At 54.9% G+C, this 20,500-nt stretch overlaps 2 protein-coding genes across 4 annotated transcripts; one reads left to right on the plus strand and one right to left on the minus strand.

Moving 5' to 3' along the window:
* The first annotated feature begins 595 nt into the window (after positions 1–595).
* TPRG1L (tumor protein p63 regulated 1 like) lies at positions 596–4,553 on the plus strand. The gene is made up of 5 exons (XM_006748173.3): positions 596–882; positions 996–1,087; positions 1,173–1,349; positions 2,422–2,575; positions 3,191–4,553. The coding sequence occupies exons 1-5, from the start codon at positions 682–684 to the stop codon at positions 3,383–3,385; spliced, it is 819 nt and encodes a 272-aa protein (XP_006748236.2). The 5' UTR covers positions 596–681; the 3' UTR covers positions 3,386–4,553.
* A 576-nt stretch (positions 4,554–5,129) lies between these two features.
* WRAP73 (WD repeat containing, antisense to TP73) lies at positions 5,130–19,181 on the minus strand. 3 transcript variants are annotated; one of them, XM_081817330.1, is made up of 12 exons: positions 19,026–19,181; positions 15,464–15,616; positions 14,822–14,938; positions 11,174–11,246; positions 9,874–9,977; positions 9,112–9,198; positions 8,686–8,820; positions 8,532–8,609; positions 7,427–7,532; positions 6,369–6,494; positions 5,802–5,993; positions 5,130–5,474 (listed from the first exon to the last, which is right to left on the minus strand). In XM_081817330.1, exons 1-12 carry the CDS (start codon positions 19,092–19,094, stop codon positions 5,332–5,334), a joined length of 1,383 nt encoding a protein of 460 aa, XP_081673456.1. In that variant the 5' UTR covers positions 19,095–19,181; the 3' UTR covers positions 5,130–5,331. The 3 variants fall into 3 exon arrangements, with proteins under 3 accessions (XP_081673456.1, XP_081673457.1, XP_081673458.1); XM_081817331.1 differs by lacking the exon at positions 14,822–14,938; XM_081817332.1 differs by lacking the exons at positions 14,822–14,938; positions 15,464–15,616.
* Between the last annotated feature and the right edge of the window lie 1,319 nt (positions 19,182–20,500).

Raw genomic sequence — 20,500 nt, forward strand, 5'->3', positions numbered from 1 at the left:
GGGTGGGGAGGTTGCGGGGGAGGACACCTTGGGCGGGGGGCGAGTCTGGGGGGGACGGAGACCGCGGGCGGAGGGCGCTTCGGGGGGGCGTGCTGTGGGAGGAGGGAGGCGGAGACCGCGGGCGGGGGCGCGTCAGTGAGGTAGGGGGATGGGGGTGCGGAGACCTCGGGCGTGGGGCGCGTCCGGGGTGGGGAGGTGGGGGGGAAGGACACCGCGGGCGGGGGGCGCGTCGGTAGTGGGGCGGAGACCGCGGGTGGGGGGCAGTCACCCCCTCTACAGGTAACTGGCACTTGACTCAGAGCGCATCCTCTGCGTCTCCTTGGCAACCAGCCTCGGCCCCACCCCCCTCTCCTCCTCGCGTCTAGAGGAAATGGGCGTGCGTGCGGTGTACGCTTCCTGTACGAAGAGGGGCGGGAGCGATTGTGAACTGGAGGCGAGCAGGACCAATCGCAGAAGACGGCTGGCGAAGAGCCAATTGCCAGGGCCGGTGGGCGCGGGCAGGGGCGGGGTCTAAGGCGGGGCTGACGAGGCCGAGCCAATCGCGGCGACCCGCAGGGCCGGGGCGGGGCCGGCGCTGGGGCGGGGCCGAGGCGGGCCCGGGGCGGTAGCGACGGCGACGGCGACTGCGGCCACTTCGGGCGAGGTCTGGGGTCGGGGTCCCGGGTAGCGGCGGGCCTGGCCATGCTGCAGCTGCGGGACTCGGTGGACTCTGCGGGCACGAGCCCCACGGCGGTGCTGGCGGCCGGAGAGGAGGTCGGCGCGGGCGGCGGCGCGGTTGGGGGGCGGCCGGGCGCGGGCACGCCGCTGCGCCAGACGCTGTGGCCGCTCAGCATCCACGACCCCACGCGCCGCGCCCGCGTCAAGGAGTACTTCGTGTTCCGGGTGAGGCGGGCCGGGGGATGCCGCGGAGCGGTTGGGCCGGTCGGGGGGCCGGGGGGGCTGGGGTTGGGGGGATGCCGGAGGACCGAGAGTGACCCCACCCTCCTCCCGCGCAGCCCGGCACCATTGAGCAGGCGGTGGAGGAGATCGGCGTGGTGGTGCGGCCGGTGGAGGACGGCGACATCCAGGGCGTGTGGCTGCTGACCGAGTGAGCGGGGCGCGCGGGGGCGCGGGGACCGGCCGGGTGGCCTGTGCGCGGGGCGCGCCCGGTGACTCATACCGTGTGCGGACAGGGTTGACCACTGGAACAACGAGAAAGAGCGGCTGGTGCTCATCACAGACCAGGCGCTTCTCATCTGCAAGTACGACTTCATCAGCCTTCAGTGCCAGCAGGTGGTCCGCATCGCCTTAAATGCGGTGGACACCATCTCCTGCGGAGAATTCCAGTTTCCCCCGAAATCGCTCAACAAGTAAGTCTGTTCAACAGCGAGCCGAGTACCAGGGCCTGTAGTCAGTCCTCCCAAAACCAGTTCTCTGGGTTGTCTTGGGTCTGCCATTTGGGGAAACATAAAAGCCTCAGCTTCAGATCAATAGAAGCAAGAGACTTCCAGACAGCAGGTGCATTAAAAGGAAAACTGGCACAAAAAGAAAGCTATTAGGCTTGTAGTAAAATGAATTTGAGGTTGGTCTATGGAGGCAGACCTGACGTGGCATTCTTTTTTTTTTTTTTTTAAAGATTTATTTATTTATTTGAGAGAGAATGAGATGGAGAGAGAGAGCATGAGAAGGGGGAGGGTCGGAGGGAGAAGCAGACTCCCTGCCGAGCAGGGAGCCCGATGCAGGACTCGATCCCGGGACTCCAGGATCATGACCTGAGATGAAGGCAGTCGCTTAACCAACTGAGCCACCCAGGCGCCCCGTGACGTGGCATTCTTAAGATGGGGGCCAAACTCAGCATTTTACCTCTGGCCAGGAAAGGATTACATGGGTCACGTCAAGCTCTGCTCTAGTTGAATTTTAACAGAAAAAAGTGTGTTGTTTTCATTACAGATGTCACTGAAAGTTAAATGTGAAAACATTTAATGGCCGACTTGCCGAAGTGAGTATTGTGAAACATGAGGAGTCTAGACTTTAGTTTGGTTGAGTGACTTCCGCAGTCCTGGTACGGTTTTGCTGCAGAGGCTTGATCGGGGACTGGAAAGAATGCCAGCTAGCAGTGAGAACTTCTGGACAAAAGACCTAAAGTTACAAACCTGTCATTCATGTATTCAGCCCACCTACAGAGTCTTCCCATTGCCCATTAAATTGCACTGTGTAAAGATTGGCTTAACCAACACAGCATGTTCAGTCTGTCGTATTCAGAGTGTGTGGTGAATCCAGACTGCTGTCACTCTTAGAGCCCAGAAGTTCTTCTCTGCTGGGAAACGTCGTAGGTCTTGTCCTTGGCCATGGAGCAGCTTCCTAACGTCACCCCTCATACCTGACTGGGCTGCCCGGGAGCGCTGGGGCCTGCCGTGTGAAGTCTTCGTTTCTTCTCTGCAGGCGAGAAGGTTTTGGGATTCGCATTCAGTGGGACAAACAGAGCCGCCCTTCCTTCATAAACAGATGGAACCCCTGGTCCACCAATGTGCCCTACGCCACGTTCATAGAGCATCCAATGGCTGGTGCGGATGAGAAGACAGCCTCTCTGTGCCAAGTAAGAGCCGAAGAGCCGCGCCACCTGCCTACGATGGCGACGTCCTAGGTCTGCCCTGCTCACCACGGTGGCCACATGTGGCTGTGGGGCACTTCAGCTGCTCTTGTAAAACTGGGGAAACAAACTTCTAAATTTTAAAAGTTTTAGTTAGCTCATGTTGAAATAGCTCTGTGTGCCCAGTGGCTCCTGGTCAGTGTAGCTCTATGACATGGCCGCTTGCAGCCATGATTGCCTCGGAGAAGGGCCCAGCAGGGCTCTGGGCAGTCTGTACTAGTTTACCAGGAGGGGACACCCTGGGGCCCACTTGCCAGCTGTGCACCTTGGCCTGCTTAGCTAGCCTGGTGGGTGGCAGAGGGATTAAGTAGGTCCCTACAGCAGAACTGCTCCGACCTGCAGAGGGCAAGGCTCTGTGAGGCTTGTCCTCTGTCCCCGTGAGCACAGGGCTAGGCCTGACATGTCCAGAGAACTACATCAAGAAGGTGAGCTAAGCGACTACAAGGATGTGGCGGGAAAGGCATCCCATCCAAGGGCAGTGACGGGGGCTGGTGCAGAAATGGGTGGGGTTTTTCCTGGTATAGATCACTGATCAGCAACATGTTTTCTCTCTCTTTTAAGTTGGAAAGCTTCAAAGCTATGTTAATCCAAGCTGTCAAAAAAGCCCAAAAAGAGAGTCCTTTGCCGGGACAAGCCAACGGTGTGCTGGTCTTGGAGCGTCCCCTCCTCATTGAGACCTACGTGGGATTGATGTCCTTCATTAACAACGAGGCTAAATTGGGTTATTCCATGACTAGAGGCAAAATAGGCTTCTAGACGCTGCCCACAGGCAGATCTGGGGACTCGGGGTGTCAGGCCAGCTCTGCTGCCCCTGGCAGGGTTGGGGCTGTTAACCTTTCGGGAATTTGAGCGTGATTAGAATAGTCCAATGAATTCTATACTCTAGCTGAATCTTGGACATCTGGTAATAGGAGCTACAGACAAAAAGCAAAATGAATCTAGCTGTCCCTGTCCTGGCCGGTATTCCATCTTCTAGAACCTGTTTCCGTGTTTTTCCTGGAGTGTCTGCATTTGGCTTTTCATGGTCCTTCCCAGCCCAGCACTCTAGCATGTTAATAAACGTGTGATCCCACTAGAACCTCCCTGCTAGCACTTCAACCGTGTAGATTGTTCCACCCAGGGAGGTCCCTAAACCCCAGTGCCTGTAGCTGCAAATACCTTTATACTTGGTGTCAAATTTTGTATTTTGAAATTTAATTCATTTTTTTAAAGCTAAATGCAAAACAACCCAGACTGTTGAACTAAAGGAGAGACAGTCTGCCTCATCAGCTCCTGAATGAACAGCTGCTTTTGTGTAAATATGTGTTTGACCTAAAGTCACACTTTTTCTAAAATTATATTGTGTTAATACCTCTGGCATCTTTCCCAGGCCCAGAAGTTTGCAGGAAGTCATTTTTAGACAATTCATTAATTTGAGAGTCACCTTGATATTCTTTGCAAACAATATGACAACTATGCCTAGTCTAGGTTTGTATTCTCATACTCATATTTAAAATGGGGATTGCTTACTTTGCTTTTAAAGAATGCCCTTTTAAAAAAAGGGACCATATTAGATTCTCATCTCCTATGCTGCTAACCCCTGGCCCGGTGACCGCAGCGCCCACGCAGACCGGAGGCTGTCAGCGTCGCCCTGACCACGCCTGAGCCGTGGCGGCCCACAGAAGAGCATGTCCATGTGGGAACCGGGCACGCTACCCATGCGCCCGCCCGTCCTCGGCTTGCTGGCTCGACCGGGAGCATTGGTTACCAGCTTGAAGTGCTGGCTCACAGGTTTCTTCCTCCATATTTACAACTCTGGTGTAGCTTTAGTCGGCATGGATGTGCTCCAAATGCAGCAGCCTATGAAAATCGAAAGGCTGCTTCCACACCACCTGGGTCTTGAGCCTTCGTTTTTGGTCTTGTAGTAAAGACATTTACAGTCGAACAGATGTCGTTCCTTCTTTGAAGCTGTTAGCTTTGTAAATCTGCCAACTTGCTGTGCACATTCGGGATCCTAAGGAGTTACTGTTCTGGTACAGTTCACTCACAGAAAAGCCCAGATAGTGGTGTACAAACTAGCCTTTAGCCAGGATGACGAGTCCAGGTTTGGAATCCTACTTCCTCCACCGGCGCCTCTCAGTCCTGGCCGCTGTCAGAAGCACCTTAATTGAGAGGTGGATGGAACTGCTCTGGACAGAAGGCCAGGCTGTACTCCCTGCAGAGCCGACCTTGACCCAACGGCCTTGGGACCTGCATTCCCCCCTCCCCCCCATGTGGCACCACCCCTCACGGTGCTCAGGGCTCCCCTCCCTGCACTCCAGAACACAGCCCATGGGAAGCCCAAGCCCGTTCTCCAGAAACCTCCAGTGATGGGGAATGGAGTCTCCAGAGCAGAGCAGGACATCTGTCTGAGGGAGAAACGGGGTCAGTTACTTTATCAGAAAGTGAACCCAAAACCTGCAACAAACCCGAGGGAGTCCTTCCCATGACCCAAACCTTTCACGAACACAAGCATCAGCCATTTTATGAATTAGCAAATATTTATTTAAAAAAAATTAGTTTCATACCATACATACTTACAAAAACGCTATAGAAAAATAACAGCAAATCATTCCCTCTGGGCCAGCTAGAGCAACTCCCCAGTGAAGCCCGTCCCTTCTCCACAGCCGGCACGTGCCAGGCATCCCGCCTCGGTCTCACCCGGGCCTGGGTACACACAGGCCCTATGTGTGGTCACCGGGCCGTCCAAAGGCGGTGCCAACTCTCTCCCCCGTCTCCAGGAAACACAGACAGAAGTGGTCCTTACTGAGCAGAGCCAGTGAGTCCCCGCTGAAATGCCAGCACAGAGAAAGCACCTGAAAGTCACCTGGACAAAGACAGGCGGCCAGAGGATTAAAGGGTGAACGTGGCCCCACATCCCGTGGGCAGAGGACAGGCCTGGAGAGACCCAACTACAGCCCCACCTCTCAGCTCGGGGGGCCTCCTCACATGGCCTAGAAGCTGTGAGCAGCAGGACTGTGCTAGGTGTGCGTACCGGGGGCCGGCCGTGACGTTTCCCCGAGGATACGGACCGCGACTCCCGACTCCCACCTCACGCTTGAGGCAGTGACGCAGTGACGCAGTGAGCCGGGGCGGGCTCGACCCCTGGGGTTCCGCCTACGGCCGCCCGGAGAACACAGAACCCTGCGCTCACCTTCCCCCGGCACCTGCACCGACACGCAGCCCGCCGGCGACCACAGGTACACCTTGCTGCCTCCCGTGCAGATGGCCAGCCGGGGCTGCTGGGGGTCCCACTGGAAGGAGCGCACCGGGGACAGCTGCTCGAGCACCACGAAGAGTCGCAGCTTCTGTATGTCCCAGATCCAGACGGCGTTCGGGACGCTGTCTGAGGAGGAGAGACGTGGATGGGTCCTCGCGTCGTCGCCGCGCACGAAGGGCAGCCCCCGACCCGCGGGCGCCACACTCCCTCCCCCGCCCCCGGGCTCAGGGCCGCAGGCAGGCCTGACGACTGCTGAAAACCTGTCCAAAACGGGCCCCGCCGGGGTGGCGGCCGCCCCTGTTCTTTACCAGCGTCGACCTCCGACTGCTCTGCCCGACCAGGCTGCGCCTCCGCAAGCTTCCGCGGCACAGCGACCCAGCACCAGACGGGGGGACGCGGCGCCCCGGGCAGCCTGCTACCTGGCTTCCTCCTCCCAGGGTCTGGGCGCCGGGGCTCAAAGGAAAGCGTGAGCGGACCCGGCGCGGGCCCGCAGCCACTGACCGCTCCTCGTCGCCAGGAAGTAGTTGTCCGGGCTGAAGGCGAGCGCGCCCACGCCGATTCTTGGGTTCGCTCGGTCAGCAACGGGCTTCAAAGTCTGCAAGGACACTGGCGCCGAGGCGACCTCGTCTGGAACATCGAAGAGCGGACGCTGCGGGTAGTCGCGGGGCGCGCGTGGGCGACACCGCGTGGCGGCCGCCCCGCCCTCACGGAGCCACGCCACGTCAGCGCGTGGGGCAAACGCTCTGAAATCGGGGCGGGGGCGTGCGGGAACTCCGTTTCGCCGCACGCCCCAAACTGCTCTACAAGAAAGCCTTAAACAACATCATAAAACCAGCAGCAAAAGGGGAAGAGGAGGACGAAGGCCAGGCAGGCAGGTGTGCTCGCTGTGTCCAGGCTGCCCCACCGGGGGTGCGGGCCCGCAGCTGGGCCGCGGACGCCGCCCGGCCTGCTGGCTGCTCCAGGCCCCCCTCTACCCTCAAGCCCGCGGGACGCCCTCGCTGCGCCCGCTGAACCGAAGCGGGGACTGAAGCGCAGCCAGCGGCCGGGACCCACAAGCAGCTCGGCAGCTCCAGGCCAGGCCCCTGACCGCTCTCACCCCTCTGGCTGACCCGAGGGCACTCTACCATTCCTTAAAGAAATCACCCGCAGAGCACCGGCTGTCAGATTGGGATTCCCAGCGCTTCAATGCAATCAACAAACATTTCCCCTGCTCTCCTGATCCGCGGGTGGAGGCACACGGCTGGGAGGTGTTACAGGAAAGGGAAAGTGTGTACCTAAAAAAAACCAATGTCTGGGGACGCCTGCGTGGCTGGGTTGGTTAAGCGTCTGCCTTCGGCTCAGGTCATGATCTCAGGGTCCTGGGTTCAAGCCCCCCGTCTGGCTCCCTGCTCAGCGGGGAGTCTGCTTCTCCCTCTGCCCCTCCCCTGTGCGTGTGCTCACACTTTCTCTCTCGCAAATAAAAAAAAAAAAGAACATCTGAACTCTACCTGGACAAGTGGAATTCTCTCATAAAAAAGAAAAGGAGAACAAAGTGAATGACCCCCGCCCTCTGCGCTCACATTTGCTCTCCGTGGTGGAGGCTGGGCCGGCCGCTGCTCTGGGCGGGGGGAAGGCAAGGCGGCCCAGTGCCAGCCGCGGATTCTTCTCAGCTTCCTTATACACAACCTGGAACACACGACAACCACCCCGCTCAGGACAGGTGGGAGCAGAGGCGGTGACAGCACCCGGTAACAGTGACGCCTGACCTCGTGGCAAGGCGTGCGGTTCCCGGTGACGGGACAGAGACGCTGGCCCAGCAACACCCGCTCCCTCGTGGGGGTTCTTAGCACCCTCAGTGTGTGCTGGCGGCATACAAGTCTGCATCACGCGACCGGCCACGTGGCAGGTAACGGACGTAGGCCCAGGGAACGAGGGGGCATCTGTGGCCTGAAGCCTGACAGACCTGTGCCCGAGGTGACGGAGCCCCCGCCCGCCCTACAGCTTTAGAGGGCGCTGGGGCTGCAGGCTGGAAGGGCCTGCAGCACTCTCCCAGGCCTGTATGGCCGGCCTGCTTGGACTTGGCCTCCTACAACCTCCTTGCCTGCACCTCCAGCCCAGTCCTTCCTCAGGACCTCCGCCTGAGCCTGACTTCCCCAGGTACCCCTCCCGGCCTTCCTTCCGTCTCTACTCATGTTTCTCATCCGTGGGCAAGCTCCCCAAGGCCAGGGTCTGTCTGTCCCCTGCTGTGCTGCCCCCGCTCCCAGCGCCTGCCTCAGGATCTTTGCACTTCTTGTTCCCGCTGCCTGAACAGCTTCTCCCTCAGATCCTGTATCACTTCTTCCCGGCGTCTGACCCCGTGATCCCTCAGCAGGCCGCCTGTCCCTGCCTGCCCCAGGGACACCCACTCCGTACTTTTTGGTCTGCTTCTCCAGCCCCAGATGCTCAGTGCTTGCAGGCAGGAGACCCTGGTTACTGTGCCGAGAGCAGGGGCAGATCTGAGTCATCTGGGGAGGGGGAGGGATAGGGCAGGGACACTGCTTCCAATCCTCTGAAATGTTACAGTGACAGAAGTTTCTAGTGATGTAAGTACCTACATCACAACCAATACGTAAAGTGAAAAAGCGGTATTTTTCTACCTCCCTTCCCCAAATATTGCTCTGAGGGCAGCACGTATTCCAGACTTACTATTTTGGGATTATTCACGGTCGCTGGATGCCCAAACTCTGTGATCATTTTCCAAGTCACGTGATTAAGAATGCGCACCTGAGGAGAGAAAGTGCGCGTGGGAGCCCGGTCCATGCTGTGCCCCGGGTCACCGCGTGCGCTGCTCTGTCCTCACCTTCCCGTCATAGCTTCCGACCGCCAGGAACTGGCTGCTGGGGCTCCAGGCCACAGACTTGACGCCCAGGGACCACTCGTAGGCACAGTAGGCAGACAAGAGCCGGCCGTCCAATGAGTAGAGCAGGACCTTGTACTGGAGGAGACACCACGGCTGCGGGGACTCACACCGACCTGAGCCCGGGAAGGACACAGACACCCGCCAGTGGGACTCGGACAGTGAGTGGGAAGTCGGAGGGAAGACAGGCCCTCCTGCCGAGGCGACAGTGGGGACCTTGGCCACAAACCTAAGGACTTTCTGGTCAAAGGACTGCTGCTCAGCATCGGAGCCCGGGAAGCTAACCAAGCCACCACATTCGCAAAGCATCAAGTAAACACAGGTCAAAGCACTTAAAACACAAAGGGTCTACCTGGTCCCTTTCTATACCTCCAGACAGGTGTCCCACACGGCCAGCACACAGCCATTTGGGGCCCACTCAATCCCTGCGAGGTCCTGGGTCTCCGTATCAAAGTGCTTCCAAAGGCAAGAGGGAGAAACAGATAAACAAATGCACAATTTATAATTGATGTTTTTATTTAACACATTTAGTATTTAATTTCCTTATATAAAATGGACAAAAATATCTACAGCTCTGTCCTTCTGCAATTAAAATCCTGCCTGAGCACTGAGGAGGTCCCAGGCTAGCCAGAACGTGGCTGGAGCCCACCAGGCAGGACAGGGCCCAGCACGGCCCCTCACGCTGCCTGCCCCACGCACCCCTCTCCCTCCTCTTCCTGCCTGGCTCAGCCTCACTCCTGTAAGGCCAACTCAGGCAAGATCGTGCCAGAACACTCCATGCCCGGTGGATGAGGTCTCCGCGGTGCTCCAATGGAATGGGCATTCCCACTGCAGAGGCTTCTCTGCACCTGCCCTCCCGCAGATGTAAGCCCGGCCAGGGCGGGGCTCTGCACCCCGGGCTGTTCGGCACCCTGTCACCCTGGCGTCTCGCCCAGAGCAGACACTCCTCCTTATACAGCAACACACACGCAAATCCCACGGCACATCACGCCCCCCGCACCCCGGGCGGGCCCATTCGCCGCCCTCTGGAGCGAGGCCATGACGCGGCCGCACACTGTCCCGAGGTGCCCTGGAGCTGCCAGGGACCCACGAGTCAGCCGCCCGCCCGCAGGACCGCCGAGCGCCTCCTACCCGCAGGAGCTGCCAGTCGCTGCAGACGAAGACGCTCACGTGGTCCTTGCAGTCCCGCCGCTCGGCCAGCGCCATGTAGCGGCCGTCCCGGGTGAAGGCAATCCCTGCCGAGAGGAAACGGGCCTGCTGTCCGGGGCCGAGGAGGAGAACTCACACTTTCAAGGAGGCATGAGAAGCGGGAAGCAGAGGTCGCAGGAAGGCACAGGCCCACGCCGCCCACAGAGGAGCTGAGCTGAGCGCGCAGGGACCCACAGTGGGCTCCACCGTCCGGCTGGGCTGCTCCACATACACCCGCAGAGCCCGGCTGGGATCTGTGAGGAAACCGAAGAACCGGACCCCCGAAGAACCACAGAACATCACTGAAAAATGCAGCTTACACCTCACGACACCCTACGGATCGTTATTTAGAAAACCAATCGTAGGGGACTCTGCTGGTTTAAAGTCAGCTTGTCATTACACTTCCTATTTTCACTTTTGAATTTAATTACTTGGAAGAAGTAAATTTAAGGTAAGAATTTGCAAATAGACTTTGGTTGAAAATGTTAATTTTCCAGTTCTGTGTGAGCCTGGAAAAAAGCCCTGGGCCACATCTCACACTTCATGAGCCAGAAGAACACACAAACACCTGTTGCTTCCACTCAAGAAATGTGTATGCTATCTGGAGAGACACTGAGATTCCAGTTATAAAAAGATAAAAAATGAACGTGCAATTGCATTTCATTCAAATTAAAGTTCTAAATTGCTAATGACAACAGAAAAAAGGAAAAATATTCAAATTATGTAAGGTTCATTCTGCTTATTAAATGAAAGACACATCACTGCACACTCAGGAACGGGCACCCACAGCTCCCAGCGGTGGCGGGCCAGGTGTGCAGAACCTTCCCGAGGCTGCCTGGCCACACTCTCTCGGGCACAGAGACCACACGGCTGGCTGCCAGGAGGCCTAGAGGCTCGAAGTTCAGAACTGGAGTGGGGGGGAGGGTCCCGGGAGAGGCATGAACTGAAGGGAACTGGGCCCCAGTCCTACGACAGACAGAGGGAAGGGGACCACGTGTAAACCCTACTTCTTTGAGGCCCTTTGATTCTCTCTTGAAAGGGGAGTCCTTGTCCTCTAGAAACACACGTGGGAAGTCACAGACGAAGCATTAGCAGGTCTGGGTGCAGAGAAAAAAGCCTGGCTCTGCGCTGATATGCTGCCAAGGCTACTTTTGCCCATGAATTCTCTGTGATAAAAGAGGGCACCCCCTCCCTGAACCAAAACTACAAAAGATGGCTTTCAAATCAGCTTCGGCCGACTCACCCTGCTGACAGGCTTTAGGATATTTGATGTAAGACACAGACTTTGTGCACAAGGACCAGACGGTTATCCGCAGCTGTCGAGGAAAAGGGGAAAGAAAACAGCATATTTAGCAGCTGCCGAAAGACCACTTTAAGCTCCCACGGTCTCCTACTCAGTGACCCAAGTAAGCGGTTTGCTGGAGAATTAAAAATAGTATAGTTCCAAGGATGTTTTCTTCCGAGTTTACAGTTGTGAAACTTCATGCTCTTGGTATTCGGTTTTCATTTTCTTTTTTTTTTTTTTTTTAAAGATTTTATTTATTTATTTGAGACAGAGGGAATGAGAGACAGAGAGCATGAGAGGGAGGAGGGTCAGAGGGAGAAGCAGACTCCCCGCCGAGCAGGGAGCCCGATGTGGGACTCGATCCCGGGACTCCAGGATCATGACCTGAGCCGAAGGCAGTCGCTTAATCAACTGAGCCACCCAGGTGCCCCACGGTTTTCATTTTCTATTAGGTGAGTGACACAAGGTCAAACATAAGTGCACTGTAGTTTGAAATTTCAAAGTAATGGCAGTTTTCCTCTTGTAACAGACCTGCAGAAGCTCTGCAGTCTGAGAAACACATTCATGTGGGGGCGCTGGATGGGTCGCTGGGGGTCCCCAGCACTGAGGGAGGTCGACCCAGTTCCTCCTGTGCCTCAGCAGACTCGTGAGCAGGAGGGGGCGGCGGGACCGCCCGCATGGTGGCCATGCCGCAAGGGCTTATGGGGGTGACCGCTGTGAAAACACGAATTAAAGCCACAAGGAGACACCACGCCACAGCACAGACTAATAGCAGAAACCTGGAATGGCGAGTGTCAGTGAGACTCAGCACACCTGAGCTCTCACCTCCAGGTCGGTGGCTAGGATGCAGAAGGGCACGGGGGAGGCCAGTTGGCAGCTTCCTAAAACTGTCTGCGGGCACCTCCTGGCACCCAGCCCTGGGGCCTCCCCAAGAGCGAGGAGACGTGTGCAGACACGCTCCCGTGTGCGCGTTCGCAGCAGCTTTGCTCATCACGGTGCACACGGGAACCAGCCCAACTGTGTGTCCAAGGGCAGGTGGAAAGCAAATGCCCGTCCCCGGGCAGCACGGTGGCGCCCAGCTACTGGGAACGAGCCACGGATCCCCCCGACGACAGCGCGGGGCCGAGTGGCAGCCACCCGCATGCCGCGGTCCCGCTGACGGAGAATGTGGCCACCGGGGCCTGCATGGGGGCCGACCGGGCGTCCCTGTCCCCGCGGTGCGGGCGCCTGAGGGGTGGGTGTACCGCTTACGGCAGTTAACTGGCTTTGTGGATATGTAGGACAAAGTCTGTCCGTTTATTTTTCTGAGGCAAGGACACGGAAAAGTGGAAAGTAACAGGACTGAAAAAGACAAAGCACAAGAGCCCAAGCCAGAACGTGGTCGTGCAACGCCAACAGCCACCAACACGGGCCGTGAGGCAAGAAGATCCGTGAGAGATAAAGAACAATGATGCACAATACAGGTTCAGGCCATTGTGACGCAACAACAGTCCTCACTGAGAGCAGCTAGTTACAGAGCCTCCCAAGTACGTTCAAAAACCTGACAGAATGAGAGCAAGAAAGGCGGACCAGTCCCGTCCGATGCTGACACACCACAAACCCCAGTGACGTAAACAGTGTGCAACTGGCACATCGATGGACCAACAACCGAACAGGAATACAAATCAGAAATGTGCAGGGCGCCTGGTGGCTCAGTCGGTTAAGTGTCCAGCTCTTGGTTTCGGCTCAGGTCAGGATCTCAGGGTCATGGGATCGAGCCCCGAGTCTCACGTGCTCAGTGCGAGGTCTGATTGGCATTCTCTCGCCCCCTCCCTCCCCCTCTGCCCTCCCCTCACTTGTGCTTGCTTTCTCTCTCAAATAAATAAATAAATAAATAAATAAATAAATAAATAAATAAAATCTACTAAAAATTTTCAAAAAAATCAGAAATGTTCTGTAAATACAAAGAAACTCAATTCTTGATAAACACTGTGGGGGAAAAGATCCCCACCTCACCCCACACACCATTATGGACTCCACATGACCCTGATTCACGTGTTTAAATGAAGTGTGAGAGTGTATGGATGTGTAAAACAAGATATGAAAGAACTCGACCTCACTAACAGAGAAATGAAAATTAAAACCAAAATGCAACAACACTACAGCTCTGCTGGATTGGTAATCATTCTAAACCCTGATACAAATACTTTGGAAAGTTGAATGCCATCTACCCTAACTAGGCAACCCCCAAGATTACACCCGAGCCCGGGCATCTCAACACAGGACATGTACAGTAGACTCTCAGCAACGAGGTGGGTCCCAGCACCTCGAATACCCTGCAATAGCAGAGTGGCATGATTTCTCCGAGGAGGGATGGAAGAACGAGCCATACCTTCCATGTGGATGAACTGAAAACCACTGAGGGGAAACAGAACCACCACAGAATATAGAGTATGAATTCATGCACATAAACTTTAAACAAATGCAAACCAAACAGCAGTGTGTACACGCATGTGTATGTGTATGCACACGCCGGTCTTCCCTTCTTATACTCCTGGAATCTTATCCAAAGGGCCCACAGTTTCTTTGTCATATGGATGTACACAAGGCCAGGAGCCCATGGAACGTGCCCATCTGGAGACTGGATTCTGCCCCAAGAATTCTAATTGTGAAGACTGTCAGGCAAGACCACATAGATAGTTCAGATCACCATATCTGAGAACTTCAAGTTGTGAGCATCTTTAAAAGGTCAGCGTCTGCACCACGGGGAAACCAATGCCCTTTGTGTCCTGCTCACTTTCCAACAGCCTGTATCAGCAGAAACCACATTTAAAGCAGGTTTTCAAACTGAAGCAGCCATGTGAAGCCACATGGCCGACTGAAGCGGCCGTCCCCGCACGGCTGGATGCAAACCTTATCCCAGATGACGCCAAAGTGAAAAAGACCGGAAAACACTGGAGAACACCCACAGGGTCACTCCGCGTCCTCATGGCTCCCTTGCCACATGCATGCACTAGGCAACTGGGAGCCCAGGCCTCAGATGGCCCTCAGGGGCTTCAGGCCCAAACACTGGGTTACAACACCCCCTCAAAGACACATCATTAATTCATGCATGTTTCTACACTGGAAACAAACAGTGCCAAAGACCTTCTACCCTAACACCTTGTATTTGCCAAATTCCCTAATTTTATACATTCATGAGGCATACTTATACTGGTCCCAGGATTTATTACCAGATTTCAAACACCCGTGTCTGTATGTGGAGCCCCGGCGCAGTGCCAGGGCCCAGGGGGAGCGCCAGCGTGGGAAGAACAGAAGGGCGAAGCAGTGACTGATGGTCACAGGTCAGGCAGCTGAACGGAAAAACGGAAGCTCGTTCACAATGAAGCTCACCTTCTACTGTCAAAGTAAAGGCACTGTTTAAATCCTTAAAAATGTAATTGAAGAATTTTTTAAAAATCTGCTTTATTTTTCTTTAAAATTGGGCAAAAAGATTATGTAACTACACGATGCGATTCTAACACTCCAATGACGTAAGACACACCTCTTTCTCTAAAATTCACCCACTTTACCGCTACCGGGGGATTTCAGGAGAAAGGGATCAGTGCCACGTGCCTGCACACTTACGTGGAACTCGGTGGTGTTGAGAATGTGGCGGCCGTCGGGGCTCCAGCACGAGGCCACCAGCCCGGCCGAGCCCTCGTCGATTCTGCAGTGCCATTCCGGCTGCTCCAAGGACCACACCTGCATTTGCAACACACACGAGTGCAGAACCACAACAGATCAGCACACGGACCAAGCCAAAACACAGCTCACGACACAGGGCATCTTTCCAAATCTTTCCTGAGGAGGGGCCGGGGCCTGCTTGCGGCACAAAGCCACACTGCTATGTGACTTCACTGTGCTGAGTTTTAAACAGTTTATTCCCTTTGCCAGCCCTAAGAGCTCCTGTAGGGAGACTTTAGATCTGTACAGAACACCACATCTACTGCTTCCCCAAACCCATGATGTCCAAGCTGCTACACAGCTGTCTGTGAATACTTCCTGTTACAGAATTCTATTTGCTTACAAATTAAGAATATCTAAGTGTTTTCTTGTTTTGAAAGTACCTAAACCGTTAAAACAATTATAATTTTAAGAGAAAACTGGCTTTGAGCTACACTGCCCCCTTTTCTCCCCACCAAACTATAAGGGTAACAGAACACGAGCGCTCTGTCCAGGCTACCCTCTGGGAAGGCCTCCCGGCTCCGAGCCCTGCGGGCAGCGCACCTGCACCAGCCCCCGCTTGTACATGGCACACAGGATGAACAGGGAGTCCGCTGACCACTCGATGTGCTGGATCTGGTCCAGGCATGTGTACAGCTGAAGGATCTGAAGGGTGTTCACATCCCGGATCACTAAGCGATACTGGACACAAGAAGCCTAGAAAGGGAAAAGAGACCCTTGATGGTCTACAATCTAAAGGAAGGGAGACTTCAGGATATCTGCACTCCCCTCCGTCCAGGAATTCCATTTCCTTCTCTCCTTTCAGACGCATCTTCTATCTGGACGGCTCATGTTCACCGACTCTATCACCCACTTGAAACAGAAAAGAAGTTCACACAAGGATACAGTTGAAATATACAAAATATGTGTCAAAATTGTTATGTTCCAGGGTAAAGTAGACAAGTCATTTTCTACGCCTTTCCTACTTACACATTAAGAACTCAAGTAGGAAGCAGCATGAGACGAGCTCTTCTGTGAACTAACAAAGGGCTCTGCTGTTTGGAGCACCTGCAGACAAGTCATAGGAAGTGAGGAGGGAGGTCTCGGGGTCCTCGCTGAGAAGGACCACTGAGACATAAGGATGCTTTGCAAACGCTCACTTACTTTGAGGTAACAGAACATACATACTAGTCTCTGCCCCCGGGCCCTGACACGGGACACCTGAAGCCCTTGAAACCTCCTGGGCGATAGGAGCATCTTTTGTTCTAACGAGGCAACTCTACATGGGTTTCCTGGTCACCAGAAATACCAGCTATGATTAGAATCTTGGAATTTTCAGCCCCACCCCATCCTCCAGAGAGGGGAGAGGGCTGGAAATGGAGTTAACAATTGGTCATGAGGAATCCTCTGTAAAAATGCCAACAGTGTGGGGGTCAGAGAGCTTCTAGGCTGGTGAACACACCCACATAAAGAAGGTGACGCACCCCACCCCATGGGGACAGAGGCTCCTGCACCCCAGACCCTCTCACACCTTGTCCTATGTATTTCTCCATCATCTGGCTGGTCACCTGTGTCCTTTATCATATGTTTTGGCACACTGGCAAATGTAAGCCAGTGTTTCCCTGAGTTCTGTGAGCCACTCTGGCAGATTAACCCAACCTGAGAGGGGGATGTGGGAACTTGTAGCCCGGTGAGTCTGTGGATAAGCTGAAGGCCTGCTACCGTGGCTGTCCACCTGTTGGTCTCCAGGCAGATCGTGCCAGAACTGACTTGAGTTGTAAGACACCCAGCTGGTATCCTGGAGGCTCAAAGGAGACGTGTGGGATGAGGACTACGCTTTCCCAGCACAGGAGGGAAAAGCAGGGGTATTTTTCTTACAGCTGCACTGCCTTATTCTGAATACTGCCTAGGAACATGTGTAAGTGTCAATACTGTTTTTCTGAAGACAGTTTATGGCCATGGTTGTTAATAATACCCATATCTAAGCAAATAATTTGAGTTTACTTATCTGCTGACTATAGATTATATTACAATTTTAAAATGAACAGCTGATTTTTAATGTTAATTGCTTCCTTCTTGTCCTTATCAAGATCAAACTAATCACTGGTTTGTGTTCTATGAACTTTCACCTTAAAAAGGCCTCATGAGGGGCGCCTGGGTGGCTCAGTTGGTTGGGCGACTGCCTTCGGCTCAGGTCATGATCCCAGGGTCCTGGGATCGAGTCCCACATCGGGCTCCCGGCTCAGCAGGAAGCCTGCTTCTCCCTCTCCCACTCCCCCTGCTTGTGTTCCTGCTCTCGCTGTCTCTGTCTCTGTCAAATAAATAAATAAAATCCTTAAAAAAAAAAAAAAAAAAGGCCTCATGAGTTTTCCTTGTCAAAAGGAGAGGGGAGGGCAATTGCGGATTAGAACACGGGTCACACTGTAGCTTTGTGATCAGTTACAATGAACTCCTTATGAAATGGAATATCTGTATCAATACTTGTGAAGCCATGTCAAATCTGTTGCAAGATATTAAAAATGGCAACACAGACCTACTTTCTTCAGGATTTAGGATAGACCTTTGAAGAACATGATTCCAGTAACATTATAATCAAGTGTCTTGCATATTTTCACCAGAGTCTAGAAGCCAAAAGAGCAACAAAAAGAAAGCAAAGTAATACAGTCTTTCTTTCTATAATTTACTGGGATTTTCATAAATGATTTTTTAAAAACTTAATTTATGGGGAGCACTTTGAAAAATATACCAAGGTTTCTGGGGTGAACTTTAAGCAGAAGACATTATGTATTTTGTAGCTGAATGCTAATTTATGTGATTTACAATAATACCTCTATAAAGGAGTTATATTCTCAAAGAGCTAGACAAATAACAGGGATGTTAGTAAGGCTCAGTCTGAGAAAGAATCATGAAGCATCAGTCAGTTCATACATAGAACTAAGTACACTTTTATAAGGCATGATTTTTTTCTTAATGGATTTCCAGTGTCAGTTATCTCCCCCCTACTGCCTCCCCCACCCCAGATTCCGAGGACATGCATTGATGATATTGGTCTATTTCAAAACTTACATTTCCCGTACAGAGTAACTCTGATTTTAGCACCATTCTATCGCCCCAGTAATGAACAGCTCAAGTCCTAACAGCTCAAATAAATAGCAGTGCAGACAACTCCATTTATCTGGGCACAGATTGCTATTATTTCAATCACTTCTTTGGCATATGGTAGAGGCAGGTGAAGAGGGCAGGAAAAGACAAAGTAGCCGCACTAATGCACCAGATTACAGCCAACAGAATCATATATTTGCCTTTATGTGTCAAAATAACAATGAGCTGACCCTTGTATCCTCAAATGTGTGAAGACAGCATTGCCATTATCTGCTTCTGACAGATGGAAACTGAGGTGCAGGGAGGCTGGTACCTGCCCAAGTCTGGTTCCTGGGGCTCCTGCTTGGAGCATCTGCCCAAGTCCTCTGCCCTGAGTCCCTGCTCCAGATATCCACCCAGGTCACCTGCACTGAGCCCCGGTTTGGGATATCTGCCCCAGTCCCCTGCCCAGGACCACTGCCTAAGTCCCCTGCCCCAAGCCCCTGCTCTAGTATCCACCCAGGTCACCTGCCTGGAGCCCCGACTCGGTATATCTGCCCAGTTCCCCTGCCCCAGGGCCCCTGCTCCCAAGACCACAGCCCGGGTCCCCTGCTTCAGGGCCCCTGCTCCGGGCATCCTCCCAGGACCACTGCCCAAGACCACAGCCCAGGTCCCCTGACCCTGGGCCCTTGCTCCGGGCATCCTCCCGGGACCACTACCCAAGCCCACAGCCCGGGTCCCCTGACCCTGGGCCCCTGCTCCGGGCATCCTCCCGGGACCACTGCCCAAGACCATTGCCCGGGTCCCCTGCCCCAGGGCCCCTGCTCCGGGCATCCTCCCGGGACCACTGCCCAAGCCCACAGCCCGGGTCCCCTGCCCCAGGGCCCCTGCTCCGGGCATCCTCCCGGGACCACTGCCCAAGACCATTGCCCGGGTTCCCTGCCCTGGGCATCCACCTGTTCCAGGCATTCACCCGGGTCCCCGGGTTGAGGCCCGTACCCGCGGACCCCCGAACTGCTTCCCCAGGAGCCCCGAGGCCGCTCACCAGGTATTTGCCGTCCGGGGAGAACTTGCAGAGCAGGCTGGAAAGCTTGAACACCTCAGAGAAGTTCATGGCGGCCGCCGACCCAGGGTCCAGCGAACCTCAAGGCAGCCAGGACTGCCGCAACCGCTACCTCCGCGGCCGGAAGTGACGGAGGACGGAAGCATGGCGCAGCCTATCAGGGCCCCGTGTGCCCGCGCGGCATTGTGGGGCTTGCAGTTCGCGCGGTCCCGCGCCACCGCGCTCCTTCCCGCCCAGGCGGTCCCCTCCCGCTGGGGTTGCCAGAAAAACGCAGCGCGCGCGCTCAAATTGAATTTCAGACAAACAACGAATCATTTTTGTGGATAAATGTTCCCAAACCTGCATGGGACATATCTATACTAAAAAAGTACCCCCTTATCTGAATTTCAAATGTACATTGGCGTCCCGTGTGACTGCATTTACATTTATATGTGTATTTATACTTATATGTAAATACGCTTATATGTAAGTGCATTTACACATAAATATGCGTTTGTACGTGAATATGTAATAGTGCATATACATATGTTATATTTTATACATGGTGTATAAGTGCGCATTCGTTTTTCTTTGTTTTATTTTGTTTGTTTGTTTTTTGTTTTTTTAAGCTGCATTGGGCAACCCTGCCTATAGCGAGGCCCTCGCCTCACCTCGGTACCATCCAGATCTGGGGAGAATGACTTGGACGCTGACTCCGCAGGGCCGTGGGTCGCGCGCCCCTCTGGTTCTTCTCACGGGCGCCGTCTGCATTTGGACCCGCGCGGAGGCCCGAGCTGGGCCGGGAACCTCGGTCAGCGTCGCGCACCTTGCTCGCTCCCCTTGCTCGCTCCCCTGCGAGTGCCTTGTCCTTTCGCCCTCCGGGAACCCCTGGTCCTCCTTCCCCCGAAGAAAGCTCCCCCCAGCCCTGGCCAGGCCCTGCCAGAGCCTCCGCAGCCTACCGGGGCGCGCGGACCCAGACACTCGCCTTCGACCCTCCCTCTGGAAACCCAGACCCAGCCTGGCTCCTCCGCACACTTCAGTGCGCACAGTCCCGGGCCTGCTCCCCGCGGACGCCCCCCAACTTCCCGGAACAAACCGGTAGGGGTGCGTGTACGCGTCCGTGTAGGCGGTGCCAGGCTTTTCTGTCCCGGGCCAAATCAATCCGTGTATGTGATTCGTCTTTGTGTCCGCAACCCCCGCGCCTCGGAACCAGGAGGTGAGCAGTAAAGGTGTGCAGAAGTGAGCCAGGCGCACCGGGTGAGATGCGGACACTTGCGGCCGGAGTAACCGGTCTGCACCAGCCCGGCTCGCATGCAATTCCACAGGCGACACTGACGCGAGGGTCACGCAAGCCCGGGGACGGCGGTTCGGAGGCAGATAACGGGTCCCATGAGCACCAGAACGCGGTGCACAGCAGGTGCCTGCAGCAGAGAGTCTCTCCGAAAGTGACATGCGCGTCGGTTCTGTGGCCGAAGCCC

This window comes from Leptonychotes weddellii, chromosome 4, assembly GCF_054177405.1.
Source record: "Leptonychotes weddellii isolate Sample4059 chromosome 4, ASM5417740v2, whole genome shotgun sequence".
Taxonomy (NCBI): domain Eukaryota; kingdom Metazoa; phylum Chordata; class Mammalia; order Carnivora; family Phocidae; genus Leptonychotes; species Leptonychotes weddellii.

Bases quoted from the DNA above. Each gene is read 5' to 3' on its own strand.
- TPRG1L (XM_006748173.3), top strand. From the start codon at position 682: ATGCTGCAGCTGCGGGACTCGGTGGACTCTGCGGGCACGAGCCCCACG. The intron at 883-995 runs GTGAGGCGGGCC...CCTCCCGCGCAG, and splicing joins AGGAGTACTTCGTGTTCCGG to CCCGGCACCATTGAGCAGGC. The intron at 2,576-3,190 runs GTAAGAGCCGAA...CTCTCTTTTAAG, and splicing joins AGACAGCCTCTCTGTGCCAA to TTGGAAAGCTTCAAAGCTAT.
- WRAP73 (XM_081817330.1), bottom strand. From the start codon at position 19,094: ATGAACTTCTCTGAGGTGTTCAAGCTTTCCAGCCTGCTCTGCAAGTTC. The intron at 15,617-19,025 runs GTGAGCGGCCTC...TTCCCTTTCTAG, and splicing joins CCCCGGACGGCAAATACCTG to GCTTCTTGTGTCCAGTATCG. The intron at 14,939-15,463 runs GTGCGCTGCCCG...TTGCAAATGCAG, and splicing joins ACAAGCGGGGGCTGGTGCAG to GTGTGGTCCTTGGAGCAGCC.